Source organism: Neophocaena asiaeorientalis, unplaced genomic scaffold (genome assembly GCF_003031525.2).
Source record: "Neophocaena asiaeorientalis asiaeorientalis breed wild unplaced genomic scaffold, Neophocaena_asiaeorientalis_V1.1 scaffold698, whole genome shotgun sequence".
In the NCBI taxonomy this organism is placed as follows: Eukaryota; Metazoa; Chordata; class Mammalia; order Artiodactyla; family Phocoenidae; genus Neophocaena; species Neophocaena asiaeorientalis.
In genome coordinates, this window is record NW_020171993.1 from 1,705,535 (window position 1) to 1,732,565 (window position 27,031).

At 43.8% G+C, this 27,031-nt stretch overlaps 1 protein-coding gene and 1 pseudogene across 2 annotated transcripts in view; one reads left to right on the forward strand and one right to left on the reverse strand.

The window, feature by feature from the left end:
• Positions 1-27,031, reverse strand: part of PRKCH (protein kinase C eta) — a 219,929-nt gene that overhangs the window by 36,829 nt on the left and 156,069 nt on the right. For both annotated transcript variants that reach the window (XM_024748244.1, XM_024748252.1), the window contains exon 10: positions 26,736-26,890. In XM_024748244.1, the coding sequence (XP_024604012.1) occupies positions 26,736-26,890 (155 nt within the window). The remainder of the gene's footprint in view (positions 1-26,735; positions 26,891-27,031) is intronic.
• On the forward strand, positions 16,992-19,221 carry LOC112401785 (60S ribosomal protein L12-like; annotated as a pseudogene).

Genomic DNA, 27,031 nt, shown 5'->3' on the forward strand with positions numbered 1-27,031 from the left:
AAGGTTTCTTGCCTCAGCTCTGCCACCTCTCTGGGCCTCAGTTTCCTCATCTGTAAAATGATGGGATGGGACTCAGTGACATCCCCTCTCTACTGCTCACATCCAGTCAATCACTAAGAACTGACAATTACGCCTCCTGATTATAGTTAGAATTGGATGTCTTCTCTGCACCACACTGCCATGGTCTCTATTCAGCCCATCTCTTCCCGGGTGGATCACTGCACTTCCTAACTGGTCTCACTTCCCCTTTTCTCCTCCATTCTCCATGCTCTACCAGTTGTTTTTCAGAACTACAGTTTTGATCTTGTCCCTTGAACGTCTGAAACTTTAAGAGGCTCCTGTCTGGTTGTAGCATCCGTAGTGCTCCACCACTGGGCCTCTGCCTGCCCTGCCTACACTACTTCCTCCCTACACTGTCCTCGCCTGCTTTACATTCCCAGATGAGCACCGTGCTCTCTGGTGGACAAATGCTCTCTGCACCTAGAGCAGCGCTACTCAAAGTGTGGTCCGCGGACTGGTACTCACCTGCAAACTGCTACTGGCCCACAAGGACGTAGAAAATGAATGAAGTAGCAATGAAGTAAATAGAAAACTTGAGAATCAGCATGTAGAAACTTTTATAACTCTTCAACAGTGATTTTATGTCTGTTGAACCTAATAAAAATTTGGGCTTCTATTTATGTCTTTTTAAAAGTTCATTTTTCTAGTAATTTACTTTTATTACATTTTATACAAGTATTGGTCCTAAATGGATTGGAAAGGAAGAAAAATCCAGTGGTTTACCACCGCAGATAGTTTGAGGAGCTCTGGCTAGCATCTTTCTTCCTTCTTCTCTACTGGGCTTGTCTGACCACTTCAGTCTCACTGAAGCGTCTGTGCCTCAGAAACTTCCTGCGTCCCTTCCTTGGACAAGCATGTCTCTCCTCTGTGCTCCAGGGGAATTTGCTGCATACTTCTAATTACAGCATTGATTGCACTGACTGTAATTGCTGTTTTCCCTGCAGGTCTCTCCCATGCTTAATTCAGCTCTCTAACCTCAGAGCAAGGTGCCTGGGCTGAGTGGGCAACTAAGTGCTGATTAAACTGAACAAGCCCTAGTTTTTTACCCTAAACTCTGGTTACATGCCCTTTACCCATACACTCCTTGAGTATAAAATCTTCTGGCCAGTGTATCTCCCTCAAATACCTAGTTGGTGTTCTGTACATAATGGGTGCTTAGGAAATGAGGGAGAAATAATGGGAGCTGCTTTCTGCATTTGGTGGTGACTTCTTCGCGCCACGCAGCCAGTTGTACTCAATACTCTGGCTCTCAATCTAGTCCTAGAGTTAATACAAGAAAGCTGGGCTTGTAGGTTACAACAGCGCATGACTAATGTGTGTGCCTGGTGATTAAGCATCCTTGCAAAAGTGTAGTATTATAACCAGCCAAGACAAATTACCCCTGTACATTTTGCATAAAATTAAAAGGTCAGTCCGGGAAGAAAAGGAATAATAAGATTCCTGAAGTCCTTCATCATGTTGAAAAGCTCATCTGATGTTTTTTGTAAAAGGCATCTCATGGAAAACTCCAAAACCAGAAGGGACAGAATATTACAGAAGAATCGACTTAAAATCTCAGAAAATCCTTTAAGCCAAAACTAAAGAACACAATTCCCATCATATGGGACCACTTTCTTTTTGAAAGTTGATAAATCCAAAATTGTCACTGGGAGCCAGTGGTTCCCTGCATTTTCCAGAGAAGGCAGTCTGAGGACACATTTCCTGAACCTCAGCCTCCTGGGTTCTACTCCTAGATTTTCCCTTTGAAGCCATGGAAAAATTCTCTCCCCTCCTCTCTGCTTCAGAGAACTTTCTTTTAAAATAGTTATGTAATCGCCCGCGTTTTCAGGATGTAGTGTATGAAATTATCCCAAGACTTCATGAGGGCTTCTGAAGCCAGGGCCCCTAGGTTCACTTATGGTTAAGAACCAAACAAGCAAGCCCCAGAGACAGAACAAGTGATTTTTTTTTCCCTGTTGGAGAAGGGACTCTTCCTCATTCAAATTAAATATAAAGGATCAGCTGATGAAAGAAAAACCACCAACATTTAAGATCTGAAAAAAGTGATTATTTTGAAACAGAACATTCTGACTGACTGATGTAGGTAATGTACAAGCCATGGAGTTCCACCCACTCTGATGAACCCCAGTTTCACTCTGAGTTTTATGGCCATTCTGAACAATGTGTTATCTGCCTATAGGGCCTGGGTCCCGTTGACACAGATGTGAACTCGGAATGTTCGGTCTGGGTTACGTGACACATTCCTGGCCAGGAAGGTGGTGCTCTCTCTCCTCCTGTAACTTTCCATCAATGCAAACGAGGTCACAGATGCCGGGAGGCAGCAGCGACAGGTCTACATGGGAGATACTCATCAGCCAAGGCGGGGTTCATGCTTTCTCTTCTGCAAAGAGCGTTCATACCATCCTGCTGGCACACGTCGGGGAGGCCACAGATGAGTCGAGACACCCTCCAAGCCATTGCTCTGGGGATGTCTTTTTTCCTTGCATGGCTCAGGAGGCAAGAAGCTTCCTCTGCCCTTCCAGGCCCTCAGAGGTCAGGACTCAGGGCCATCAGAGAGGTTCTGCCTGTTCTGGGCTGGGAGTGGCCCCAGCAACTCCTGGCTTCTGGCTGGAGCCGAATGTGACAGGGGTGAGTGGCCTGAGGGCGTGTCCTTTCCTAGGGACAGCGAACATGGCCCGCCCTCTTGGAGTCACCGGGGGACGCTCTGGAGTGGGCATTCCAGAGACATCTATTCACTCTGCATGTTGCTCACCTGCCCAGTATTGGCTCTCAGGGAGCAGAGCCACAGAACTGATCATTCTAGGTCCTAACCGGATGGAGGCTGTTAACTCTCCCATTGGCTGGGGTGGGGAGAAGCCCGTGGGATATGTGAAAAGGGGAAACTCAGGGATACTATTTGCAGGGGCTCCACCTGAATCCTTAAACCGAAGTAAGATGGGAGTTCACTGAGTGGGACTACGTTGTCAGGTAAATTCCAAAGCAGCTAATAAACACAGTCTTCCTCACGTCTCTAACCACTCCTAAGTGTCTCCTTTCTGGGCCCCTCCTCCACCCTCCCTTGAAGGGTAGGTGGTTCCCTGAGGTTCTGTTCTTGGCCCTCGCCTGGGTTTATTTCCAGCACAGCTGCTAGACCATATGGCACCTTTGTGCAAATTAGAGAGAGGCACCCTTTTCTCAAGACGTGTTACCGCCATTGCCTAGGAAATTCATAGTCATCACACACATCATCACAGACTCTGACGGAGGGGCATTCCCTGGAGTTGCTCAGCACACGGTCTGGCCAGTTGTGCAGTGGAAGCCCATGGATTCAAATATCACCCTGGACAGATGGCTCCCAAGTTGAAACCTCTACCCTGACACCTCTCTCTGGAGATCCAGAGATGCCTGAGAAGTTAGCCATTAACTGATTTGGGGGCAAAGCTATCAGGGATGTGTCAACCCTTCAAACCCAAAAGGATGAAACTGGACATTACCCACTGCTGTCTTCACTCAGTTAAAAGTTATAAAGCAGAAACGAACACACCATTGCAGAGCAATTATACTCCAATAAAGATGTTAAAAAAAAAAAAAAAGCTTTAGAGTTCTCTGCAGGAAATCTCGGAGTCATCTTGAATGCCTACTCCTTGGTCCCCATATGCAATTCACCAGGGTCCTCTCAGCTTTCTCCTCACTCCATCTCCCATCCCTCTTCTCTCTCCATCACTGGCACTGGCTTGCTTCAAGCCATGACTAGGTCTTGCCTGACTTACTCCAAGGACTCCTACCTGAACTCCTGGCTTCTGGACTCGCGCCTCTGCACTCTATTTCACACGGCACACTTATTTCCTATTAGTCTCTTTCCTCCAAAGCTTCTGATGGTTTCAACTGACGGGCCAATAAAACCCAAACCTCCTAGCCCACATCCAAAACCTTCCACGTTCTCACCCCAACTTACCTCAACTGCCACCCGCCCCCTGCTCTGGTCCCTCAATCACATTGAGTCCTCGTGATTCCCCAGCACAGGACACTGCCTGCCCCCAGGCCTCTGCCCCTACTGTTCCAATTACCTGGAAAGTATTTCCGTTATTTTGCTGCTAACTAAAAACCTATGGCTCAAGTGGTATCTCTCCTCCAAAGCCTCTGCATCAGAATTAATAGCTTCCTTTTCTGTGTTCTCATCGCATTCTGTTTTCGTTTCACTTTGACCATTTATGGTACCATGCCTTAAGCTGTCAACTTATGTATGTGTTTGGAGCCCCCAGCAGACTAAAGCCTTGAGGGCAAGGACCCTGTTTTATGTATCTTTTGGTTTTCAGAGCCAAACCCAGTACCAAGCAGATGTGCAGGACATACTGAATGAGTAACTGAATGGTGGAGACGGCTCCTTCACGGTCAAACAAAGGCCACGGAAAGACTTAACGATGGTCTACTCTGAGCCTGCATGTTGCAAACCCCAGCCAAACAAGGGAAAATGAGTGCACCACAGTATGTCAGGCAGGGTGAAGGGTACTTTCCAAACCAAAAGGTCCATTTAAGACAAACATGCATTGATGCCATAACTCACAACCTGCATCAAATGTGATTCCTGGAAACCAAAAGCTCTTGGCAGGGGGCTGAGGCTTGGCACCTTGGAAGCGAGTTGGCAGGGTTTGGGGCTTCTTTCTGAAGTTCCCTTCTGCCTCTGCACAGCTCTCCAGACCCTGGACTCACGCAGCCCTACCGCCCATGTTAATAACACATTACAGGAATCTGGACATGACTCAGGATAATGCTCACCTTGGGAAGGTGAGAACGTGGATGGGAAAGAAGTGCCGCCAAATGGGATGCTTACAAATCTAATTAGCAGCACCGCCTTGAGAGCAGAGCAAAAAAACTGACTATAAGTTCTGAGTGAAGTAATGCCCTCAAGCTCCACTCTTTGAGATACATTTACAGACATGAGAAATCCATCTAAGAAAGACCATTTACCACATAGGGTCTCATGTGTGAGACAAACCCAACCACCTGGCCAGCATTTTTTCACCTTTATCCTATGTAATGCCAAACCTCCTCTTATCTGAGATTGGGTTCCCCCATTTGGGTGAAAAGAAGTGACCAGGAGCGCAAATCTACCAAGACAGAAACTGGGGAGGGGTAGACTGACTTTGCTTTTCTGACACAGTGGAAAATGTGGGTGTCTGCACATACCACTGCCCTTATATTCTGTCTTCATGCAGAAGCCTGACTAGCACAGAAAAAAAAAAGGAAGAGCTTTCAAACGCTTTTCTGGCCATCTAGATTCCTGCCTCCTGGATGGATGTCACTAGGATGGCCTTAATAATATCATTAACCAAGCCATCCTCCATCACTGTGCCTAGAGAGGGGGAAAAAAACCACCCCCCTATCAATACCTAGAGAAGAACAAGACTCCAACCTCTGTATTACCTTGATGCTGAGATCTGTGCCCACTCCATCCCCTTTAATGCTTTTGCAACAGGGGAGTTTCTTGAAACTAACGACAAAAAAACTTGCCAGTTGCCAGTATCCTCATTTTCATCATATCAGATACCATCAGCATCTTGTGATCTTTGGTTACTTGGAATCAAGGATATACAGTAATTTTCAGTAGGCATTCCCCTTGTCAATAGCTGTGTTAAAGGCTGAGGGAACCAAAGGGAAGGAGCTACTAACAGGGAAATTACGACTTATGCATATTGATTCACCTTCAAAGAAAACAGAGTCTAGGTAATTCCATTTGAAGACACCAGTGCCTTAAAAGAGGCTTTGTGGAAGGCCACTGGCTGCAGGAACTTTCCTACTGCATTAAATGTCTGTTCAGGAGGAGTCACTGTGTGGCCAAAGGGAATAAGAGGCAGTCAGGTTCCTTCTTAGGGGTTGTTTTTTTTCTTTCTTTCTTGGTCTGAGAAAGAGCCCCATGGAGCCATAGGGCAGGTGACTGATAGCCTCTCCCATCCTTCATGAAAGTCTCGGTTAAGGATAGTGTCTGGTTTTCTAGGAGACTCACTCTTGGCACTGAAGAGAAATTTTCTGGGAGAGTGGCAGTGGGTGGGTGATGGCTAAAGAAGAAGGGAAGATGAGCTTTCCAGAAGAGAGCCCACTCAAGAAGCCAAGGCGTTCAGACTTGGCTTGGGAGGGTCATCATCGCCCACTCGAAGGAGCCTGCATTCCAGGGCTGGCATGTATGGTAACACCACGTACCTCCCCGACACCCCCCAGCTGGGGCTGGGAAACTGCCACAGCCCCTCTGATTGGAGGCCCGGGGCCACAGCGTGGTGGAGTTCCTCCTGCTGACTCACGGGAGCTCCACAGAAGTGTGTAGAAATTCCATGATGAAAGATGATCTTCGTGACATTTCTGCCAGTGCTGGGATATTCCATCAGATTTCCTAGAGCAGAGTCTGGCCGCCATCCAAACTCTGGAGGGATGGTTCAGTGTTTCCAAAGTGAGGTGGAAAAGCTCCTTGTGGTTGTAACATTCTAATACATACTGCCCTCGTTTCCTCCAGGGACCCACGAGGGGACCTACTGCAATGGAAGACTGAACCAGGCCTGTGGGCACTGATGTGGAGCTTAAGGACATCTGGGAGTTTTGAAGGAAGTGAATGAGTGGCCAGGGCCCAATGTGGTCTGGCCTTGGGTTCCTTGTTTTTCTTTTTTAAACTGAACTCAGTTGTACAGACACATGAGTTCTATTTGGTTAGAACTGTGGGACTGTAGTGTCCCCTTTGGTCCCCATTCTGAAGCTATTTGAGTCTGAGACCCCGTTCAGCAACAAAAGAAGTGGACAGAGAGGTAGCTGTCTGTCTCTCTCATCTCCCCTTTCTTTAACTCTATCGAGTAAAATGAAACATGAAAACTGCACTTATTTCCTTCCATGTCATTTTCACGAGCAATTACTTTTACTTTTTTATATGCTTACACTAGAATACATGCTTCCTGTAGGCAGGGTCCTGGCCTATCTTGGTCACTATGATATCCTTAGACACAAAGTAGGTCTCAATGAGTATTTGCTACATGAATAAATGAATGACTTAACAGATGCATATATAAATAGATGAATGTGGATATATTAAAGTATCATGCAAAGGACATAACACACGGGACTCAGGGGAAAAGCAATTTTCTTCCATGTGTCTTTCAAATGAAGATAGTGACCAATGCTAAAAAGATACTTTTAAACGGTTAATAACTAAATTTCCAATTCATGGCCTGGGAGAGAATAGTCCATGAAAAGAAAATGCTGGGGGAATTCCTTTCCTACAGAAGGGGGACCCTCTAAACTTCTAAAAAATAGCCCCTTTTCTTTGGTTCTGCCATCTCACAGAAAGAAAGAAAAAGTTGTAGAACTTGGACACCTCTTTGTAGGGTAGCTGTGCAACGTATTGTCTAAAATGGGCCTCTGAGTAAAAGGGGGGCTATTCAGGGGGAATCACAGGAGCAAACTGGGACTTCCCCAAGAAAACTAAGATACGGGGCTGACCTCCCTCTTCACCACGTAAGCTACCCATTCAGAGTTAAAGCAATTTCTTGAAATTCTTCTCTTGAAAGTGCTTGTTCTTTCCTGAATTCTTCTCATCTTAACTCTTTGCTGAGTTGTTATCTTGAGAACTCATTCTTAGGAAGCACAGTATCTTGAGCTTCTCTGGGAAGTTATCAGTTCTAGAGTTAACTCTTTACACACCAGGTGTGACCCAGGCCACCCTTCCTGGATCATATATCAAGTGAGATACTATGAAAATGCTCTGCAGAGTAAGCCCTCGATGCTTCCTCTTTCTTTTCATGCAAACAGAACATAAAAATATACCATAGCTGCAGCAAACTGAACAAAGCCCAGCAGCCCCTCAGACAGGCTTCAGAGGGAACGTGCTTTTTAACATACTCACTTCCTTTGGTAGTGCCACAGCACAAAGATTACACTCAGCCTTCCCAGCCATAAAAGCTTCAGTTTTTCCCATTCTTGCTGCCAAAGCTGAAATGCCAAGAAATGCTGGGAACTGTGATTATACACACTTCATATTTTACACTCTGAAACTCCAAGGAATAAGCTGTGGAGAACAGAGTCCTATTTCTTAAATGGCAGCTGAACAGATAGGGCACTCAAGCTTTGCGGAGCGCGGCTGAGTATTTGCATGGGGAGAAACAAACAGAGACCTCACAGATTTTTCCCGTCTGTGTGGACCTTCCTGGCGTGTGGGGCAGACGTTGGCTAGCTTTTCTCATTTCTTTCTTTTTTGCTATTTTTTAACTTTCTGAATTACTCATCCAGATTCTTACGGGAAAAAAAAAAAATCAATGCCACACATATAAGTCAGTCATAAGGAAATTCAGCAACTGCCTCTGACAGGTTTGAACCTGTCTCTTCACAGACAAGAAAACAAAATTTCAGTGTTCTTTAGGCCCAAACTGAATCCCCCTTTTTTTAGAGTAGCAATAAAGCGGCCAGCCTGACAGCATTTAGATCTCAGGTTTGCTTTGTCAAAATTTTCCTCCCAAGCTGTAAGCTAAGTCTTAAGTTAATTTCACCACTACAGAGTATTTTTCTCAATTCCAGCATCCAGTGTAGGAATTAGAACAAACACACACTAACCAAAAAAACTGGTCTTCCTTCCTCCCTCCCTCCCTTCAAGAATTAACACAAAAGCCCTGGGTACCTCACTCAGGAAGGGCTCATGATGGCAAGAGCTGTTCTTCTAAAGGGTGAATTTCATGACTCACTTATCACCTGCTTTCCTCTATCGCCCCCTCCCATTTCTTTGTCAAAGGAGTGTTAAAATCCTCACTCAGGGCAAACTTGGGAGGGGCCAGCTTCTCATTGCTTGGATTAAACGACGATTTAACACCCGCTCTTGCTTAATTCACAAGATCTGGAAGGCTTCCACATGTTTACAGAGCATAAGAGCTCACGTCTGATTTTTTTTCCCTCCCTTTGCCAGTGCCTGCTCCAGTGCTTTGCAGAGAAAGGGGTTTGAGAAGCTGCTGGTAAATGACCACTGTGCACCAAAGCAAAGCGAGCACCACGCAGCCGGCGTGGACGTGAGTGCCGCTGCTCCTTAATCCCGTGATAAACACCGATGCAGCTACACGACGTGTAGGGCTGGAAATAAATTTCTCTTTGTAGCTATATAACTGCAATAAACTTTTATAAGCCTGTTGCATGATCTCAACAGACATGTACAGTTTCTCCAACAAGAGCAGAATTCTTTGCAGGTTTGAACCCTCACCCACAGACCTTGCTTGGAAAAGAGCAGGAGTCTCAAAACTGCTAGCTTTTGTACAGGAGTTTAGAGCTGGTCTTTCAAAAGGCTTAGGAAATCTTCAAGTGTATCCTATAGCACCATTTGTTTTTCGATAGGAAACACAGAGCTTGTGTATATGTAAACCATTTCTGGCAGGACATACAAGAAATGGGTAACTGGTTGCCTTGAGAAAGAAATCAGGAAGCTGGACTTAGCTTTCACTGTAATCTTTTTAGAATAGCTCAATATTTCTTTTTTTATCATATGTATGCATCAACCCAACTAATTAAGTTACATCGACACTGCTCTTTAGTCAATAACTAATACCCTGTTGATACCCATCTTCATATCATTTATCTCCCCCAATGTGTTCCTCTGGACAAGCTCAGTAGCTAGAAATAAAACAGAAATGAAGAGAAGAAAGAAGAAATATTGCTATACCATGTGCCAGAAATGGAGGGATACCAAATGAAAATGAACAAGGAAACCAAAGCTCTGGATGCCAAGCCCTGATAGAGCCGTGACAAATGAGAGAAAGAGCCTGAGGATCTTGGCTCTTCATCCTGCACCCCCTGGAGAACATCCCTTCCCTTGCTGACAATTCCCTTTCACTCCCTACTGACTGATTTCTCCTCTTCCTCTGCCCATCCCCCACTTGTTTTGCTTATTTCATTTAAAAATATTGGTTCTCAAAAATCACAAAGGTAACACTTTCTCACTACAATCAGTGTGATACAATATGAAGATACCCATCGAAAAATTAAGAACCGTCCACCCCATCCCAAACTTGTTTTGTATCTGCTCTCCCACAACTTCTTCCATGCACATATCTATGTACAGTTGGGTTTTGCGACCTTTTTTATTTTTAAGCAAAAAATGGGACTTAAATGAGCATATGAACCATTTAACTTATTTTTCTCACTGATTTATCTATCAGGAAAAAACCACCCAGGTGAATAAATGTAAATCTAACTCACTCACTCTTTCAATAGTTGTATAATATTCTGCAGGGTATACTGTAATTTATTTAACCTTTCCTTATTAAATCTGTCCACCTCTTAAATGGGTTCACTGTTCAAGTTTCTTCCCTGGATCATTTTCTTCTTTATAACTGATAACATGTATGGAGAATTAACTGACACCAGATATGGGGATAAACAAGCAGCATGAATTGAATTCTCAAAATAACCTCATGGGATAAGCAGAACTGTCATCCCCATGTTATGGATTAGGAAACTGAGACTTAGAGGAATTAAAGAGTTTACCCAGTATCACAGAGCTAGTACACTGGGGAGGTAAGTTTCAAATCCAAGTTTGATTCCAAAGCCTTGCTCTTAACTGTAAGTCAATACTGCCTCATTTGCACACTGTTGCCACGCAATCAACCTGGAGCCTGTGGCCACTGTCTTCAACGTTAGCCTGGTATTTACAACTTTGAGATGGGTCAGTTGACTAGGCGTTCCACAGGTACCTCTAACTCGAGGTGTTCAGGTCTTCATCTCCCCCAGCCCCACACCTGTGCTCATCCTCTGCCTCATCTTTGCAAAAGGAAACTCTGAAGAGCCTATTCTTTTTTTTTTCTTTGCGGTACGCGGGCCTCTCACTGTTGCGGCCTCTCCCATCGCGGAGCACAGGCTCCGGACACACAGGCTCAGCGGCCATGGCTCACGGGCCCAGCCGCTCCGCGGCATGGGGGATCTTCCCGGACCAGGGCACAAACCCGTGTCCCCTGCATCGGCAGGCAGACTCTCAACCACTGCGCCACCAGGGAAGCCCTGAAGAGCCTATTCTAAAGTCACATCAACAACCAACTTCCCACCATGCCTGCTACCCCTATAATCAGCATCAACAAAATTCAATTAAAGCCCAAGTCCTATTTAAGAGGAATAACGTGAGCTATTAACATCACAATTCACTTCAGTTAACCAATTACTAGTTATGATGCTGCTGATTTTACTAGAGAAGAAGAATGTAACACAAACAGATACTGAATCAAGAATGAAAAATTACATGGATGGCTTATGATTGCTCAGAAATCAGTGATTGCAAAAAGATAACCAGAATGAACAATATCACATGATCATATTTCCTTCTTTGACAGGTAAACTACATTGGAAGAACCAGATTGCCTCCAAATATCTGAAAGGCTTTCTTGTAGAAGATTTGTGTTTTTTCAGTTTCCTCCTTATAGGTGGTTCAGAACCAGTGAACGGAAGATACTGAGAGATACTGTTTGGGTCGATACAAAGGTGAAATTTCCAAGTCATTGATGCCTAAAAGTGGAGGGAACAAGTTCCTTTTAGTTTGGAGGTGTTTAAATATAGACAAAATGACCATTCAGCAGGCTATTAGGTATTCATGCTTTGAAAAAGAAGGGTATATAACTGTGAACTCCCTTCCAATCCCAAGGCTCAAAAATTGTGTCAGTGGGACATGGATCAGGGAAGCATCAAGAATGTAGGACAGAGATTCTATATGTGGAAAAGCGGGTTTGGAGGGATATTCTGAAGGTTGGAGGAGCAGTGCCAAGGGAGGAAAGAGAAATGAAAGGTTATACAGTCAAACTGCCACCTTCCCATTTTGAGCACCATGCACACACTTTGGGAACCGGATCCCTCAGTGATGTCATTCTCCAAGGTGTGGGGCAGTTTGCCTGTCAGTTTCACTCACTTTTCTTTGCAGCTGAACCCAGAAATTAATCAGTGTCTGAGCATTTTTGTCAAACGGTAACAGGGTGCTTGCACCAATTTATATTTCTTCTTAGGAAGTTTGCTGATAAGTAAAATTTAACGTTTGCAAGACAATGGAAAAAATTCCACCTTCAGGCAGACTATTTATCAAAAGGCAAACAGTTCCGCTTAGCTATTTCTCCTGCCAGGCTTAAGTACTGGGATCCAGGAGGAGGATTTGGTCTCAACACAACTGGAAAACATACCCTCCAAGACTAACATACACGGCTCAGTGAGCCAAAAGAATGACAATGCCCTCATCTAATCCTCAGCTGTCCTCTCGCGTCAATCCATGGTGTGTTCAACTCCAGCAGGTACTGTTCTCCTCAGGGCTGAAATTATTTCCAGGTAGATTTTGTACTATCAAGTAGTTGCAAAGCACCTTGCTTCACATAATAGAAAATGTTGAAAATTGAATAAACATATGAACGAACCACTGCGATGGACTGAATGGCTGCATACCTCCCAAATTCAAATGTTGAAGCCCTGACCACCCCATATTTGGAGATGGGGCCTCTGGGAAGTAATTCAGGTTAGATAAGGTCATGAGGGTGGGTCCCCCATGATGGGATTTGTGCCTTTATAAGAAGAGATGTTAGAGAGCTTGCTTCTCGTCTCTTCTCCACCAGGCATGTGAAGATACAGCAGGAAGGTGGCTGTCTGCAAACCAGGAAGACAGGCCACACCAGACACCAAAATGGCCAGCATCTTGCTCTTGGACTTCCCAGAGTCTACAAGTATAGACATAAATTTCTGTTGTTTAAGGCATCCAGTCTATGGTGATCGTTATGGAAGCCTGAGTAGACTAGGATGATGACTCACAGACAAGGAGTGATCACAGCCTGAAGGCCAAGGCTTGACAGACTTAACTGGTACAGCAGCAGCAAGGTACCTATTTTTGATATAATCATGTTGCAAAACTCATATTGGGGTATATTCAATATCATATTTGAGATTCCCTTTTGAAAATAATATTTTTAATGATTAAAAAGACAATGTTTGTTCAATGTAGAACATCTGAAAAGCATTAAAAGGAAAATAAAAACCACCTACATTCCGTCAGATACTCAGACAACCACTGCTGATGTGCTGATAAACACCCCCTTGAACTATTTTCTCTACAGAGAATAAAGCTGACAAGGAATGAGGTCTTCTGGGGGGTTTCTTCTGAACCATGACCATCACTGCACTCACAAAGTCACCTTAAAGAACCCCATCCTCTTATACTCACAAGGACGTTACCGAGAAGTGGTTTTATTTTCAGGATCCTAATATGGATATTCACATCCTATACTATCTATATAGAATCAACACTGCTTGCCTATAGGGGTGATTAGGGATTAACTGAAAGGAGCACAAGGAAACTTTCTGGGATGATGGAAACGTTCTATCTGTTATTCAGAGAATTGATTACATATTGTGTATACTCATCTACACCTACCAAATTGTACACTTAAGATCTACGGGGGTGGGGGTGGAGTGAAGTGGAAAGACAAATACAACCCACTGGGTAACACCAATACTCATCATTAAAACATGTGCTTTGATGCATTTTTCCAAAGAATGCTCAAAAGGTGAACATTACTGAGCATGTACTACATACCAGGCTCTGGGCTAAAGGCCTCACATGCACCACTCAGGTGTGCATTTCTAGGATCTGCATTTTATCAATGAAGAAACTGAGGCTTATAGCGGTTATGTAACTTGCTCAAAATTCCACAGCTCGGAAGTGGCGAGGCAGAACTGGAACCCAGGTCCCTCAAACCCCAGGAAAAAAAGTTATAATAACACGCATGCCTTTTGACTCAGCAGTAATACCTCCAGGAATCTGTTCCAAGAAAAGAATCAAAGACTGATCCAAACAGATGTGTACAAAGATATAATAAATTCACCATTATTAATGAATCAACTTAAATGTACTATAAATTAAGTAGGTCCATATGGTAGACCACTCTGTATCATGTAATATTAGGTTTAAAAGAGAATGTAAATGACTTTCATGATAGGGGAAAATGGTCATGACAAATTAAGTGAAAAAAAATCAGGTTAAAAATGTATATATAGTATGACTTCAGTTTTGTTTCTTTTTTTTTTTAAAGTAAATACATTTTAAAACTCTAAGGAAATATATCTGAAGAAAATGATTATCTTTCAGTGGTAGGGTTATAGGTTATTTAATTTAAAATTTTCAACAGTTACTATATGTTACTTTTGTAATTAGAGAAGAATCAATTTTATTTTAAAAATAAAAAACACGGGGAAAAGCATTGCTCTCACTAACGAATGTATACCCGTATACCCAAGACTGTATATACACATCTTTATGAGAAAAATATCTTTGTACAGTCCCTTAATAATTTTAGGGTATTGATGGTATTCGATAACTTACACATAACTGTAAAAAAAAGTGAAATCACCAGGATTTCTAACATAGTCATATAGGTAAAATATACATGATAGGTTTAAGGAACTTACAAAACAATGTCTGGTTTGTAAAAATGATCTTGAAGAAGTTTTTACCTTTCCTTTTAGCAGAAAGGCATAAAAAAAAAAAAAAGGAACAGGGCTTCCCTGGTGGCGCAGTGGTTGAGAGTCTGCCTGCCAATTCAGGGGACACGGGTTCGTGCCCCGGTCCGGGAAGATCCCACATGCCTCAGAGCGGCTGGGCCCGTAAGCCATGGCCGTTGAGCCTGCGCATCCGGAGCCTGTGCTCCGCAATGGGAGAGGCCACAACAGTGAGAGGCCCGCATACCGCAAAAAAAAAAAAAAGGAACAGATTACTGTTGAAGTCCTCTGAACATAGCAGACAGACCTGGTGTAAATCTGAGAGGAATTAGCATCACCTAAAGCAGAAAAGTACACAACTTAAGTTTTCTACAAATTCTATGGATCTAAGTCATCCAGTGTAGAAGGGTCATGGCAGAGACCACCACTGTTTCTCAAACCCAAGTACCGTACAGCTCCTTTTGAAAGAACATGTGAAGAAACACGGATAGACATGTCTTTTCCTATGAAATATCTTTCGCTTGAGAATTACAATCACAAGGAAGAAATTTTTTCTTTAGAGTGAGTGAAAGATGTATGTTATCATCAAAATGAAAATCCAAAATTTTTAAATCCATAAGAATTAAAACGATCATTTGAAAAATACTACTATGGATGCTCAAACATTCTTTTCGGTAGGTCAAATTCTCAAAAGGCATTCATTTATAAAAAAAAAAAAAAAACTACCTTGATTTCTCAGCAAATCATGGGTTTGGACCAGTATAATAGTGGTGATAGATACTGGGTTAAAGAGGCATGGTCCCTGCTCTCATGAGGCGGCCCATACGCAGAGAGGCATAGGCCAGGAAGGATGCTGAGGGAAGGGTATTACAGGACACCGTGCGAGCAGAGAGGGTGGGCACCCAACCCAGACAGAGGTGTGGGGCAAGGGGGTCCAGGAGAATTTCCCATTAGAGGTGACAATCTAAGCAGAGACTGCAGGGATCAGCAGGCATTCCCTTGGCAGAGAGAGGGAGAAGCGTTCCAGGCAAAGGGAAATGCATGTTCCAAGGCCTGGAGGATGGAGGAACTGGCACCTTCCTGGATTCAAACCTGAGGTGGGATGATAGAGTTCCACCACAGGCTGCATGACCTTGAGCAAGTTACTTCCCAGAGCCTCAAGTTTCCTTATCTGTAAAAGAAGGTTGACACCATTTCCTTGGAGAGATGTCATAAGAAGGCAAAATTAAATAGGTACCACTCCTTTACAGAGGTGTTTGTCCTCATGAGATAAATGCTCAGCACACATGGCTATTATTCTGTGTGGCAGAATCAGGGAGAAAGCTCGGATCATCTCCTCCGCTCTGCCCCATACCTCTCTGTCCAGCCATCCTTGACCTCGAAGAGCATATGCCCCTCCCACAGTGTCCCTGCCGTTCCTTCCACCCGGAATGCTTTTCCCCCCGTTATTAATAGAGAGCCTGTTTCCTCGCGTCCTTAGGTCTCTGCTCATCTGCTCAAAGAGCCCTTACAAGAGAAGCCTTTCTTAATCCTCTGTGTAAACAGTAAAACCATTCTCCTCAAACTTTATCTTCCCTGACATAGCTTTTTCTCCACGGAGTTCATCACCCCGACACTCAATATACTTACTTTTTGCTTGTCTGACTACCTGTGCTAGAATTTAAGCTCCTCGAGGGTAGGTGGTTTTGTCAGCTTTATTTCCAGAGCTTTGAACAGTGCCTGGCCCACGATGTGTACTCAACACCTAAGTGTGAAAGGAATGAATAAGTAACCCAAGCTAGAGGGCGGGGCCTTCCTTTATTCTTCTTTTAGTCTCTGAAGGTGTGACATAAAGCTTTGCATTAAGTAGGCGTTTCATAGGCATTTGTTTAACTGTACAACTGAATCACTTTTTACAAATGGCAGTGTTCATCTGGTACCTAAAGATCAACGATTATATTTTTAGAGCTTAGCAAATGAATCCAAGATTGTGTTTAATTATAATGAAGCAGTAGATTGCTGGATCAATTTGGTGGGGAATACAGCAAGACTGGTGGTCTGATTTCATTAGCCAGTGGAATCAATTAACACATATATCAATTAGTCCCAAATAACCACAGCCTTTGTTCATGCAAAGGTCAAACACTGATGATATATGCCAGGATCAGTATTCTGATCTAATAAGTGAAGTACAGAAACAATCAAAGTGTTTCAGGGCTGAAATTTCTTTCTGTCATTAATCTGGATCCTTGGAGAAATTGTACCAGGATATTTACTCCAGTGATGGTCCAAGAATGTTCTTGAATCGCCCCTCAAATGAACAAAAAAAAATTTTGCTTCAATACCAGAAAAAGTAAACTCAGAATGAGTTCGACTGTTTCCCCCATACATTAGAGAGGCAGCTGACATTTAAACAAAATGCAACAGTATAGTCTTCAAGTTTTACAATATGTCCCCAATGCTCCAGGGCTTCCTAAGAAACTATCTTAAGGACTTATGATAAGTACATGGTAACTATATTAACTATACATGATATCAAAATATGGCTAAAATGCAAAGAAAATTATTTGGCTTGAAAGGAAAGCATAATCAGATTTAGTTTAGTGTAAAAAGATTGGTCCCCTTTCAGCTTCTGGCTCAGAGGAGGCCAGGGTGCAACTTTCTTCATCCGTCCCGAATCCCGGTTCATCTGACACCAGCCGCCTCCACCATGCTGCCTAAGTTCGACCCCAACGAGATCCAAGTCGTATACCTGAGGTGCACTGATGGGGAATTTGGTGCCACATCTGCTCTGGTCCCCAAGATCGGCCCCCTGGGTCTGTCTCCAAAAAAGGTTGCTAATGGGCTTCCCTGGTGGCACAGTGGTTGAGAATCTGCCTGCTAATGCAGGGGACATGGATTCGAGCCCGGGCCTGGGAGGATCCCACATGCCGCGGAGCAACTAAGCCCGTGAGCCACAACTACTGAGCCTGCGCGTCTGGAGCCTGTGCTCCGCAACAAGAGAGGCCGCGATAGTGAGAGGCCTGCGCACTGTGATGAAGAGTGGTCCCTGCTTGCCACAACTAGAGAAGGCCCTCGCACAGAAACAAAGATGCAACACAGCAAAAATAAATAATTAATAAACTCCTACCCCCAACATCAAAAAAAAAAAAGTTTGGCGTTTAAAACAAAAAACAAACAACAACAACAACAAAAGGCTGGTAATGACATCGCCAAGGCAACTGGTGATTGGAAGGGTCTGAGGGTTACAGTGAAACTGACCATTCAGAACAGACAGGCCCAGATTAAGATGGTACCTTCTGCCTCTGCCTCTGGTCATCAAAGCCCTCAAGGAATCACCAAGAGACGGAAAGAAGCAGAAAAACATCAAACAGAGTGGCAGCATCACTTTTGATGAGACTGCCAACATTGCATGACAGATGTGGCGTCCATCCTTAGCTAGAGAACTCTTTGGAAGCATTAAAGAGATCCTGGGGACTGCCCATCTGTGGGCTGCAATGTTGACGGCTGCCCCCCTCACAACATCACAGATGACATCAACAGTGGTGTGGTGAAATTCCCAGCTACAAGAACTACAAAGAAAAATAATTTAATAAAGGATTATTTGACGATCCCCACGCCTCCAAAAAAGATTGGTCTTCAGAGGGTTGATTTTTACAAGCCACAACTCCAATTTCTGTGAAGAATTCTCTATTTTTGAGGACGCATCACGAGCAAAGTTTCAGCTCAAGCCTACGCTACAGAGAAAGTGCGAATCTGCTGATAGCATGTATGCAAAGAATAATCTCTATCGACGTGGCATGTTTCAAAGAGCTTTCACATTTCCATTTCCACCTGACTGGAGCTTCATCAACACCCTACAGGAAAGCTATGTCAATGGTACCCCATTGGACAGAAGGGCACACGGGCTCAGAGTGTTCAGCAACCCACCCACATCCTCAGGACCAGTATGAAGCAGGGCTGGGACTAGCACCTAGGTCCTTCTGAAAACCAGGCCCAGCATTCTTTCAGTTCAAAGCGTATATGCTGCCTCTCAAACTTACTTTAAAATAAGTGATGCTTTTCTATTTTTTTTTGTAGCATTATATTTTAAATGGAATTTTACTTCGGGGACACGTACTCTAAATGATGCAGTATATCAGTATTTTGTGTAACCACAGAGCCAAATGTAGGCAGCTTCCCAATGGGGCCTGATTCCCTAGGGTTCTGTCTTTAGCTCAGTGTTCCATTGAAGACACTGTTGTTGGATGATCTCATCCAGTCCTATGATCTGAACTAACAGCTATGTCCTGATGACTTCCAAATATTTAGTTCCGGCCCCCCTTCACTGGGCTTCATACTCAAACCCATCTGCCCATTTAGCATTTCCACTGGGATGTGTCTCAAGTACCTGACATCTTATGTTTCCAGTTCTCGTCTTCATTTTCTGCTGAGACCTCTTCCAAGGCTCACGGTCTTTCCTAGCTAACGGCACCATCCATCATCTATTCAAACTTCTAACTAAACACCTAGCAATGACCCCAGGTTTCTCATTCATGCCCTGGGTCCACCTAGTCACTAAGCCCTGTCTGTTCTACTTGCTGGTATCTCATAAGTGTATGCCCTTCTCCTCAGCCCTACCGTCAATATCTTAGTTCAGAGCCTCCTTATCTTCTTACCCAGAGCACTGTAACAGCCACAAACTGAACCTTCCCCTGCTGCCCACATGCACATGTCCACACACTCCCCCCACCCCTGCCAAATGCAGGTAAAACATAAATCCACTCACTCATGTCATGCAACTTGCTGAAAATTCTTCAAAGACTCTCCTTTACCTGCTACATAAAGCCAAATTTCCTGGTATGAAATCTGTACCTGACAGTGCAGGTTTTCTATCAAATAACTATTCTCCTTCTTTTTCCTTAATCAGAGAAACTCAATTTTTAGTTAGAACATAGCCATGTAGTAATTTCCTAGCCTTCACTGAAGTTGGTACAGCCATGCGACCAAGTTCTGGACAATTCCATGGTAAGTATTGTGTGGAAGTTCAGGAAGGATCCTTAAAGAGAGCTGACTCAGCTGGAAGGAGTGCCCTTTGCCCTTCTTACTGCCTGGAACTGGAATACAGAGATGACTTCTGGAGCTGCAGCAGCCATCTTAGACCATGAGGTGACCTTGGAGACGGCAGAATAGAAAAGATAGAAATCTGCGTCCCTGAGGACTCCATGGAGCTTTAATGGTAGAGCTGGACACCCTACCTCCAGATTCTTTACAGGGAAGAGAAATACATTTCTGTTTAGTTTAAGCCACTGTCATTTTATATTTCCTGTGACAGGCAATGGTGCCAAATCCTAAGTGATACAGACTTCATACTTCTCAAGAATGTTAAGCCTTGCATAACTTCATTTCTGTCAACCCCTCTGGCCTTATTCTTCCACCATACTTCAATCTTTAGGCTCTAGTACTACCAAAATTCTATTAGTTTTCCACTCCACCCACAGATTCACCAGGGACTTTCACACTGCTCAGATTTTGTTCAAGTCTGTGCCCTACCTAAACACCCTACTTAATTTTATTCAGCTTTTAACTTTCCACACTCAGCTCAGGCATCACCTCCCATAGGAAGTTTGCCTAAATCTCCGTCTTAAGCTAAGTGGCCATCCTCTGTGCTCCCATAATGCCCTGGGCATACTCCAGTTTTGGAGCCCATTTGCTATTATTTACGGGCCATCTCTCCCACCCCACAGAAAGAACCTCAGAGGGCAGACAACACATCTACTCATTTTGTATCTATACCTCCTAACACAAGCGGGAGCTCAGTAATTACGTTCTGAGCTCAACTGCATTTTCCTCACTGAAATGGAGCGAACAATATCACATGCTTCCGAATGTCTTGCTCAGCCCTTCAGGCCAGCAGTACGCGGAAGACTGAGACAAAATTTTCTAATGGCAATATTATCTTCTGGAGGTGAAAAACAAGCTGCAAGTGAGCCCTCCTAAGAAAACATCCATTCTGAGAAGCAATTTATTGTTTGGATGTTTCAGACTTGAATTCTTTCATCTGTTAACCGGGAACTCGGCACTAAGTAATCTTGTAGGTCTCATCTGGTTCTGACACTTTATAATTCCATTTTTGAATACAAACACATAGATTTGGACACAAGAAACTCACTGTGAGTGAATGGCTCCTCCAGGGACTGACAACATGACTAGCCTTACCCAACTTTTAAATAAATAATTTACAAGGAGCGCCTAAAAAATCTCAAAGTCATCAGAGGACAGTGACTGCATTAGGATATTGAAACGTCAGTTGTGGGAAGATATGCCTCCTAGATTCCAACCACACTGGACTTCTCTGAAAGCCCTTGAGCTTGCCATGCTCCCTCCTGACACTGGGCACTTGCATTTGCTATTCCTTCTGTCTTGAACGCTCTTTCCTTCACTCTTTACTAGTTACCTCAGCTCATGAGTCACTTCCTTAGGAAAATCTTCCACCTTCCCTTGACCAGATTGAATCACCCTATGAGAGGTTCTCATTCACTGCAATGCATTCCTCTTCTTCACAGCACTGGTCACAGTTGTGATTTTCTATTAGTATGATTATGTGATTGATGTCTTTCTCCCTCACTAGACCATACTCTCCACAAGGGAGCACTTTTGTTTTTGCTTATCACTGTATCCATATCCTTGGCAGAGAGTCAATGCTCAATAAGTTCTTGTCAAACGTCCCCAAAGGCTGTGCAAGGGAGGAGAATAGGGGCTGATGAGTTTCATTCGGGGAACATGTCAAGCTATTTTAGCAAGCTGGAAATCCTCAGAGCTCCCCACCACACCTTTGAAAAAAGATCTCAGGAGTTAGGGATTGAAGTCACTTTCTGGTGATGGACGAGCAGGCACTGAATGAGCCCACCATCTGGCAGAACATGCATAACAAGATAAGAAGAGAGAAGGCAGGAATAGGACTAAAATGTTTGGAGCTCCAGTAATAACCCTGAGTAAGAGCTCACAGCCAAAATCCAAAGTGAAAGTTACTAATGTATTGAAAATCCCACGGCTAGCACTTCCTGAAAAAACAAGGACTATATGAAGATAAAAACATGACAATTTGTGGCTGTCTTTGTAGCACGCAGATCAAGAAAGAGTAGACCTACTTCTTGGAGCAGAAAGAATGATGTTATCACATGGCAAAGGGAAACAGAGCTCCTAAATCTGACTTTCAACTTTATCTAAAAAGACCACCTTTCTCACTAGAGTAGAATAAATACAAATATAGAATCGAATTCCACTGTAGATAGGAGTCCAGAATTCCAGGCTCAAATGAAAGACATCTGGGGACTCTGAAACTCTGCTGATAAATACTTAGGAGTAAGAAAGGTCCCAGGAAATGGGAATCAGACAGGTGTTGCCACAATTTTCAAGAGAGGGAGGAGCTAGATATCAGAGAACAATGACTCAAGCATATGATATCCACCATGGACCCAACACACAAGTTGATTTGGAAACAGATGACTTGTGAATTCTTTTTTTTTTTTTTTAAGATTGTTTTCTGATGTGGACCATTTTTAAAGTCTTTATTGAATTTGTTACAATATTGCTTCTGTTTTATGTTTTGGTTTTCTGGCTGTGAGGCATCTGGGATCTTTGCTCCCTGACCAGGGGTCAAACCCTCACCCCCTGCGTTGGAAAGCAAAGTCTTAACCACTGGACAACCAGGGAAGTCCTGACTTGTGAATTCTTAAACATGAAAGCAATGCTCACAGAGGTGGCCTCTCTCAGCATGGCCTCTCTGAGCAAAATGGTACTCAGCTAACTTCAGATCACACAGGTATGTGGAGTCAGCAAGGAACCTGATGGTCCCTTATGGTATCTTTGAGAAACAAGAGTCAGATGATATAGAGGTTGGTGTATTCATGCAGATACAATGTCTCACCGCTGTGCTCAGAGACTAATAGATCTCATCTGGCAGGGAGATCGCTAATCTTTCCAAATTCTGAATTTATAGGGAAAAAAAGTCAAATTAGGTAGTGATTGTTCTCTAATTTGAGGAGAAATCAAAAGTGATTTTCTTTAAAAGTTAATGTACTGTATAAGTATATGAGTACAAAACAATATGTCAGGTCTGGCAGTGAGCCTCTATGGCCAGTTCCACATCTGGACGATGGGATGGCAAATTACCATTGATATCCATGCAGCATATTACCATTGATATCCATGGATATCTCATGATATCCATGAGAACTGCACAGGGCACAAAGCAGTCAGACGCATGAGTTGAAAAGTGTATGTTGAAATGTGCTGTGTTCAAGTATAACCTGGGAAGGAGGAATCAAAACTTAAACTGGGCTCTTCTATAAATTCTTCCTCACTCAACCTATTTTATTTTATTTAAAAAAAAATTTTTTTTTTTTAATTTTATTTTTGCGGTACACGGGCTTCTCACTGTTGTGGCCTCTGCCGTTGCAGAGCACAGGCTCCGGACGCGCAGGCTCAGCGGCCATGGCTCACGGGCCCAGACGCTCCGCGGCATGTGGGATCTTCCCAGACCAGGGCACGAACCCGTGTCCCCTGCATCGGCAGGCGGACTCTCAACCACTGCGCCACCAGGGAAGCCCTCAACCTATTTTAGATACATTCCATGCTTTGTCAGAAACAGCAAATCCAACGTGTGCTGGCTGGCTTTGGGAGTTAGGGGTTGACACGTCAAATGATGTCCGAGTTCTCCCCTAACACAGTTTATGAAACACGATAGAGAACGGTGCCCATAATGCTGGCAGGGAGGTAAATGGGATGCGTGCCTCTTTGTTTTCCCCATTTCTGTAGGGCTTGATTCTGGAAAAAAGTCAGTGCCCATGTAAATTATTCATGAGCACTGTCTGGGATTCCAGTCAGCCAATAAGCCCCAGACAAAGGAATGAATAGTCTTTTTTTCCCTTAGCAAAGTGACTGACTGCTTATTTCGCAGCCCTCTCTTTTCTTGGTCTGTGGGCCACAGCAAGGCTCCAGACCTTCCAACCAAAGGCAAAGGGGCAGACTGTTTTCTTGCTGTAACTCCCAAGAGCTGGGCTTCTGTTCCTCCATGGAACGCAAGTGGACACATCTGAGAGTCAGGGTCAGAACACAAGCAGAAAAGCGCTTGAATGTAACTGGCCTGTCTCCTCTCACACAAGGCACAGTCCACTGAGAGAGAGAAGAAAGGCATAAAGCACTACCTTCTAAAGTACCATTTGATGATGACTTGCAAATGGTACCATCTTTGTAACTTGCTGCAAAAGAAACATCTCCCCCAGAAAAAAACAAAAACATAAAACAGCCAAACAACAACAGCTCTATTTGGAGAGATCAGAGGCATCATTCAGGCATCATTCATCTTTTTAGCTCTGATAAAGGCCATCCCAGGACATGTATGATAAACAAGGCTGTCCTGTGCTCCCACATTTCTCACTGTGCTCTCTGGATCAAATTCACACCCTCTGTGACCCAAATGTACCCTTTGCTCTCTGTGAATTACAAGGACTCGGTTTTCAAAGGCTTATCCTTAAGACTCTGCTCTCAGGCCAGTACCCTGAATGGAATTAAATTATCCCATGAAATAAATCCACAGGATAAAAATAGCATTGGAATCTATCCTAATTAAATGTGTTCCCTTCAAAGTCAACCATATCAGTTAGAGCCTGAACATGGAATTCAAGTCAAAGAGTGAATTAAATTCTCAGATTTGAACCGCAATATCAAGAACTGAAATAAAATTTCTCAAGATGTGAGCTGATAACTGCTTCACCAGAAACCACATCAGGCTACAATGTCCATCCTCCATATTTCAAGACAAATGAAACAGGGAGATGGAGAGGCAGGTCATCTAGTATGTGCCTCGCATCAAGGTAATACAGTCCTTATGAAAAGCCTGAGTATTCAAGAAAATGATTTAGGCCTTACTGCTTTTCCCCACTGCTAGTCTGAATGCTTGTGTCCTCCCTCCCCCACATTATGCTGAAATCCTAACCCTCAAAGGGTGATGGTATTAGTAGGTAGGGCCTTTGAGGGGTGCTTAGGTCATGAGGGTGGGGCCCTGATGAATAGGGTTAGTGCCTTATAAGAGGGGTTCCAAAGAGATCCCTGACCCCTTCCACCATGTGAGGTCACAGTGAGAAGGTACCAGCTAGGAGCCAGGAAGAGGGCCCTCACCAAACATGACCATGCTGGTTCTTTGATCTTGGACTTCTAGTCTCCAGAACTATGAGAAATAAATTTCTGTGGTTTATAAGCCACCTAATCTGTGCTATTTTGTTACAGCAGCCTGAATGGACTAAGACACCCATTCTGCCTCATTTTCACAAATCAAAGTCGCCCTATCACCAAAAGGGGAGTAAGAAACCCACTCTTCAATGGGTTTACGTGACAGTTTACTTTAAGGTTGTACTCTAAGCCTTCAAGTCTCTCCTGAGGAGACAGTATAGCCCAGTGGTTGAAAACATAATTTGAATTCTGGCTTCACTACCAGTTAATAGTCTGGTTATTAACTCATTTGAAGATTAGTAATTCATCTAAGTAACACAAGTAATATTATTGTTGTATAATACCATTGTTGGGAGGATTAAGGGAGAAATTCAGGTCAAGTATTAGGCCTGTAACAAGTACTCTGTTTAGCTCTTGTTGCCATTGTTATCTTTTTAAATTTACAACACAAGTTCCTGTCAAATAGGGAAGTGATTACTCTTAAAAATTAAATGTGGGGAAGGCTCTCCCTGGGCTAAACAGAGCAGAGATGGGTAGCTAAAGCAAGGAGAGGAGAACAAACGTGGAACACACAGCCCAGAGTCCGATACCACCACCAGGAAGGACCTAGAACTCCCTCCAGCACCAGAGATCACGTCAGCAACCACCACCAATCATGCGATGAGCGGAGGGCTGAGACAGGAGAAAGGCCCTGCTGGAGCCGCCAGGAGAACATCAAGTCCTGGCTGAGAAAGCTCAAAGCACAGGCCAACCAAAGTGACCTGGGGCCGCCTCGTGACTTAGGAATGAGCGGAGATTCCTTATGACCTTCAAGGGACTACCCCACTGCTGGCTATCCAGCCTGGCTCCCCGTGCTGTACCCCCTCTTCTACTTCACAGCGGGGGCTGTGACAGAAGAGCTGTGTCTACCTGAGGTTTCATGCTGTGCACTGCGAATTCACTAGAAAACATTTCTGCGCAGTGCCTGCTCTACCTTCTTGTTTTCCCACTTCTTTCTGGTACCATTGACCAGTCCTACTGCATTCTTTACTGGTCTCACTTCTCTTTTCCTACTTTTTTCTCCCAGGGTACTTAGGGATATTCAGTTTTTAAAGCTCTCTCACACTTTAATAATGATGTTCATGCTGTCATGAGCTCACGAAAGGAAGAGCCTTTAGCAAGCTAATAAACAATCAGGAAATTCTTTCCTTCAACATTCATGTGCCTAATATGAGACAGCATTTTTCTCAAGGGAAAGAAACAATTGCTTCTCAAGAGGGGAAAAAAAAGGAGTATATGTGGCAACTGAGTCATAATGTGATGTAAAGAGCAGGATGACATTGTCAACAGGGGAAAAAGGGGAAATTTAAGAATAAAAATGATCTAACACTCACTATTACATTTTCCACTTTACTCAGCTTTGTGTCTGACTAAAGTTTAATTTGATCTCCCCTGAGCTCTGAGATCTAACAACATCAACCAGATTTCAAGCCCATTTAACGTATGATATATTACGATCAAAAGACTGTGTGTCATGCAATGGAATCAAACAATATTTGGGAGGGGGCTTCCAGCGATAGGTATCATCAAGCAGGAGGACACTGCCATCAGCAGGTCACCTCTTGGCTCCTGGACTGGTAAGCCGCAAGCTCATTGGACTGTGATTCCTGGGCAAGAGGTATCCATGCCCCGCAGTTCAGGCATGGATTCTGAACAAGGAACGAATCACTCTCAAGGTTAAAACAGAAAAAAGAGAGCAGCCACGGGTTCAGCCCTTTGCAGGGTTTGGCCTTAGAAAACTCCAGCTGAACAAGTTCATGAACAGTCTCTTCTGAGACTCTCAAGCCTATTTTACGAATACCACACGGGGGCAAGTTTTAGTTTGCAGGCATTGTTAATCGCTGTGTTATTCATTCATTCTAATGGACACACAAAGCTCTGTGAATTTAATTCCAAAACCATTTCAATTGTTCATCATGAGAAATGGAAGGACGGGTTGAACAGGGGAATGAACCAGGGATGAATTATGAGAGGGGTTACCAGCAACCAAAACTCACCTATAGATGATTCCTTTGTCGTGTAGGAACATAAGCGCCGAAATGATTTCTGCAGCATAGAAACGAGCTCGTGCCTCATCAAAACGACGTGACTTCTGAATATGAAACATCAAGTCGCCCCCGTTCACAAACTCCATCACAAAAAACAGACGATCCTGGGTACAAACACAAAAGAGACAAAAGAGGATCCAACGTGGTGCAGCCATTAGCTTAGAATTCAGTCAGCATCACATGACGTTGGGCTCCGGCGTGGGGAGAAGAGGTTGTTAAATGGAGGTACTCAATGGGACATCCTG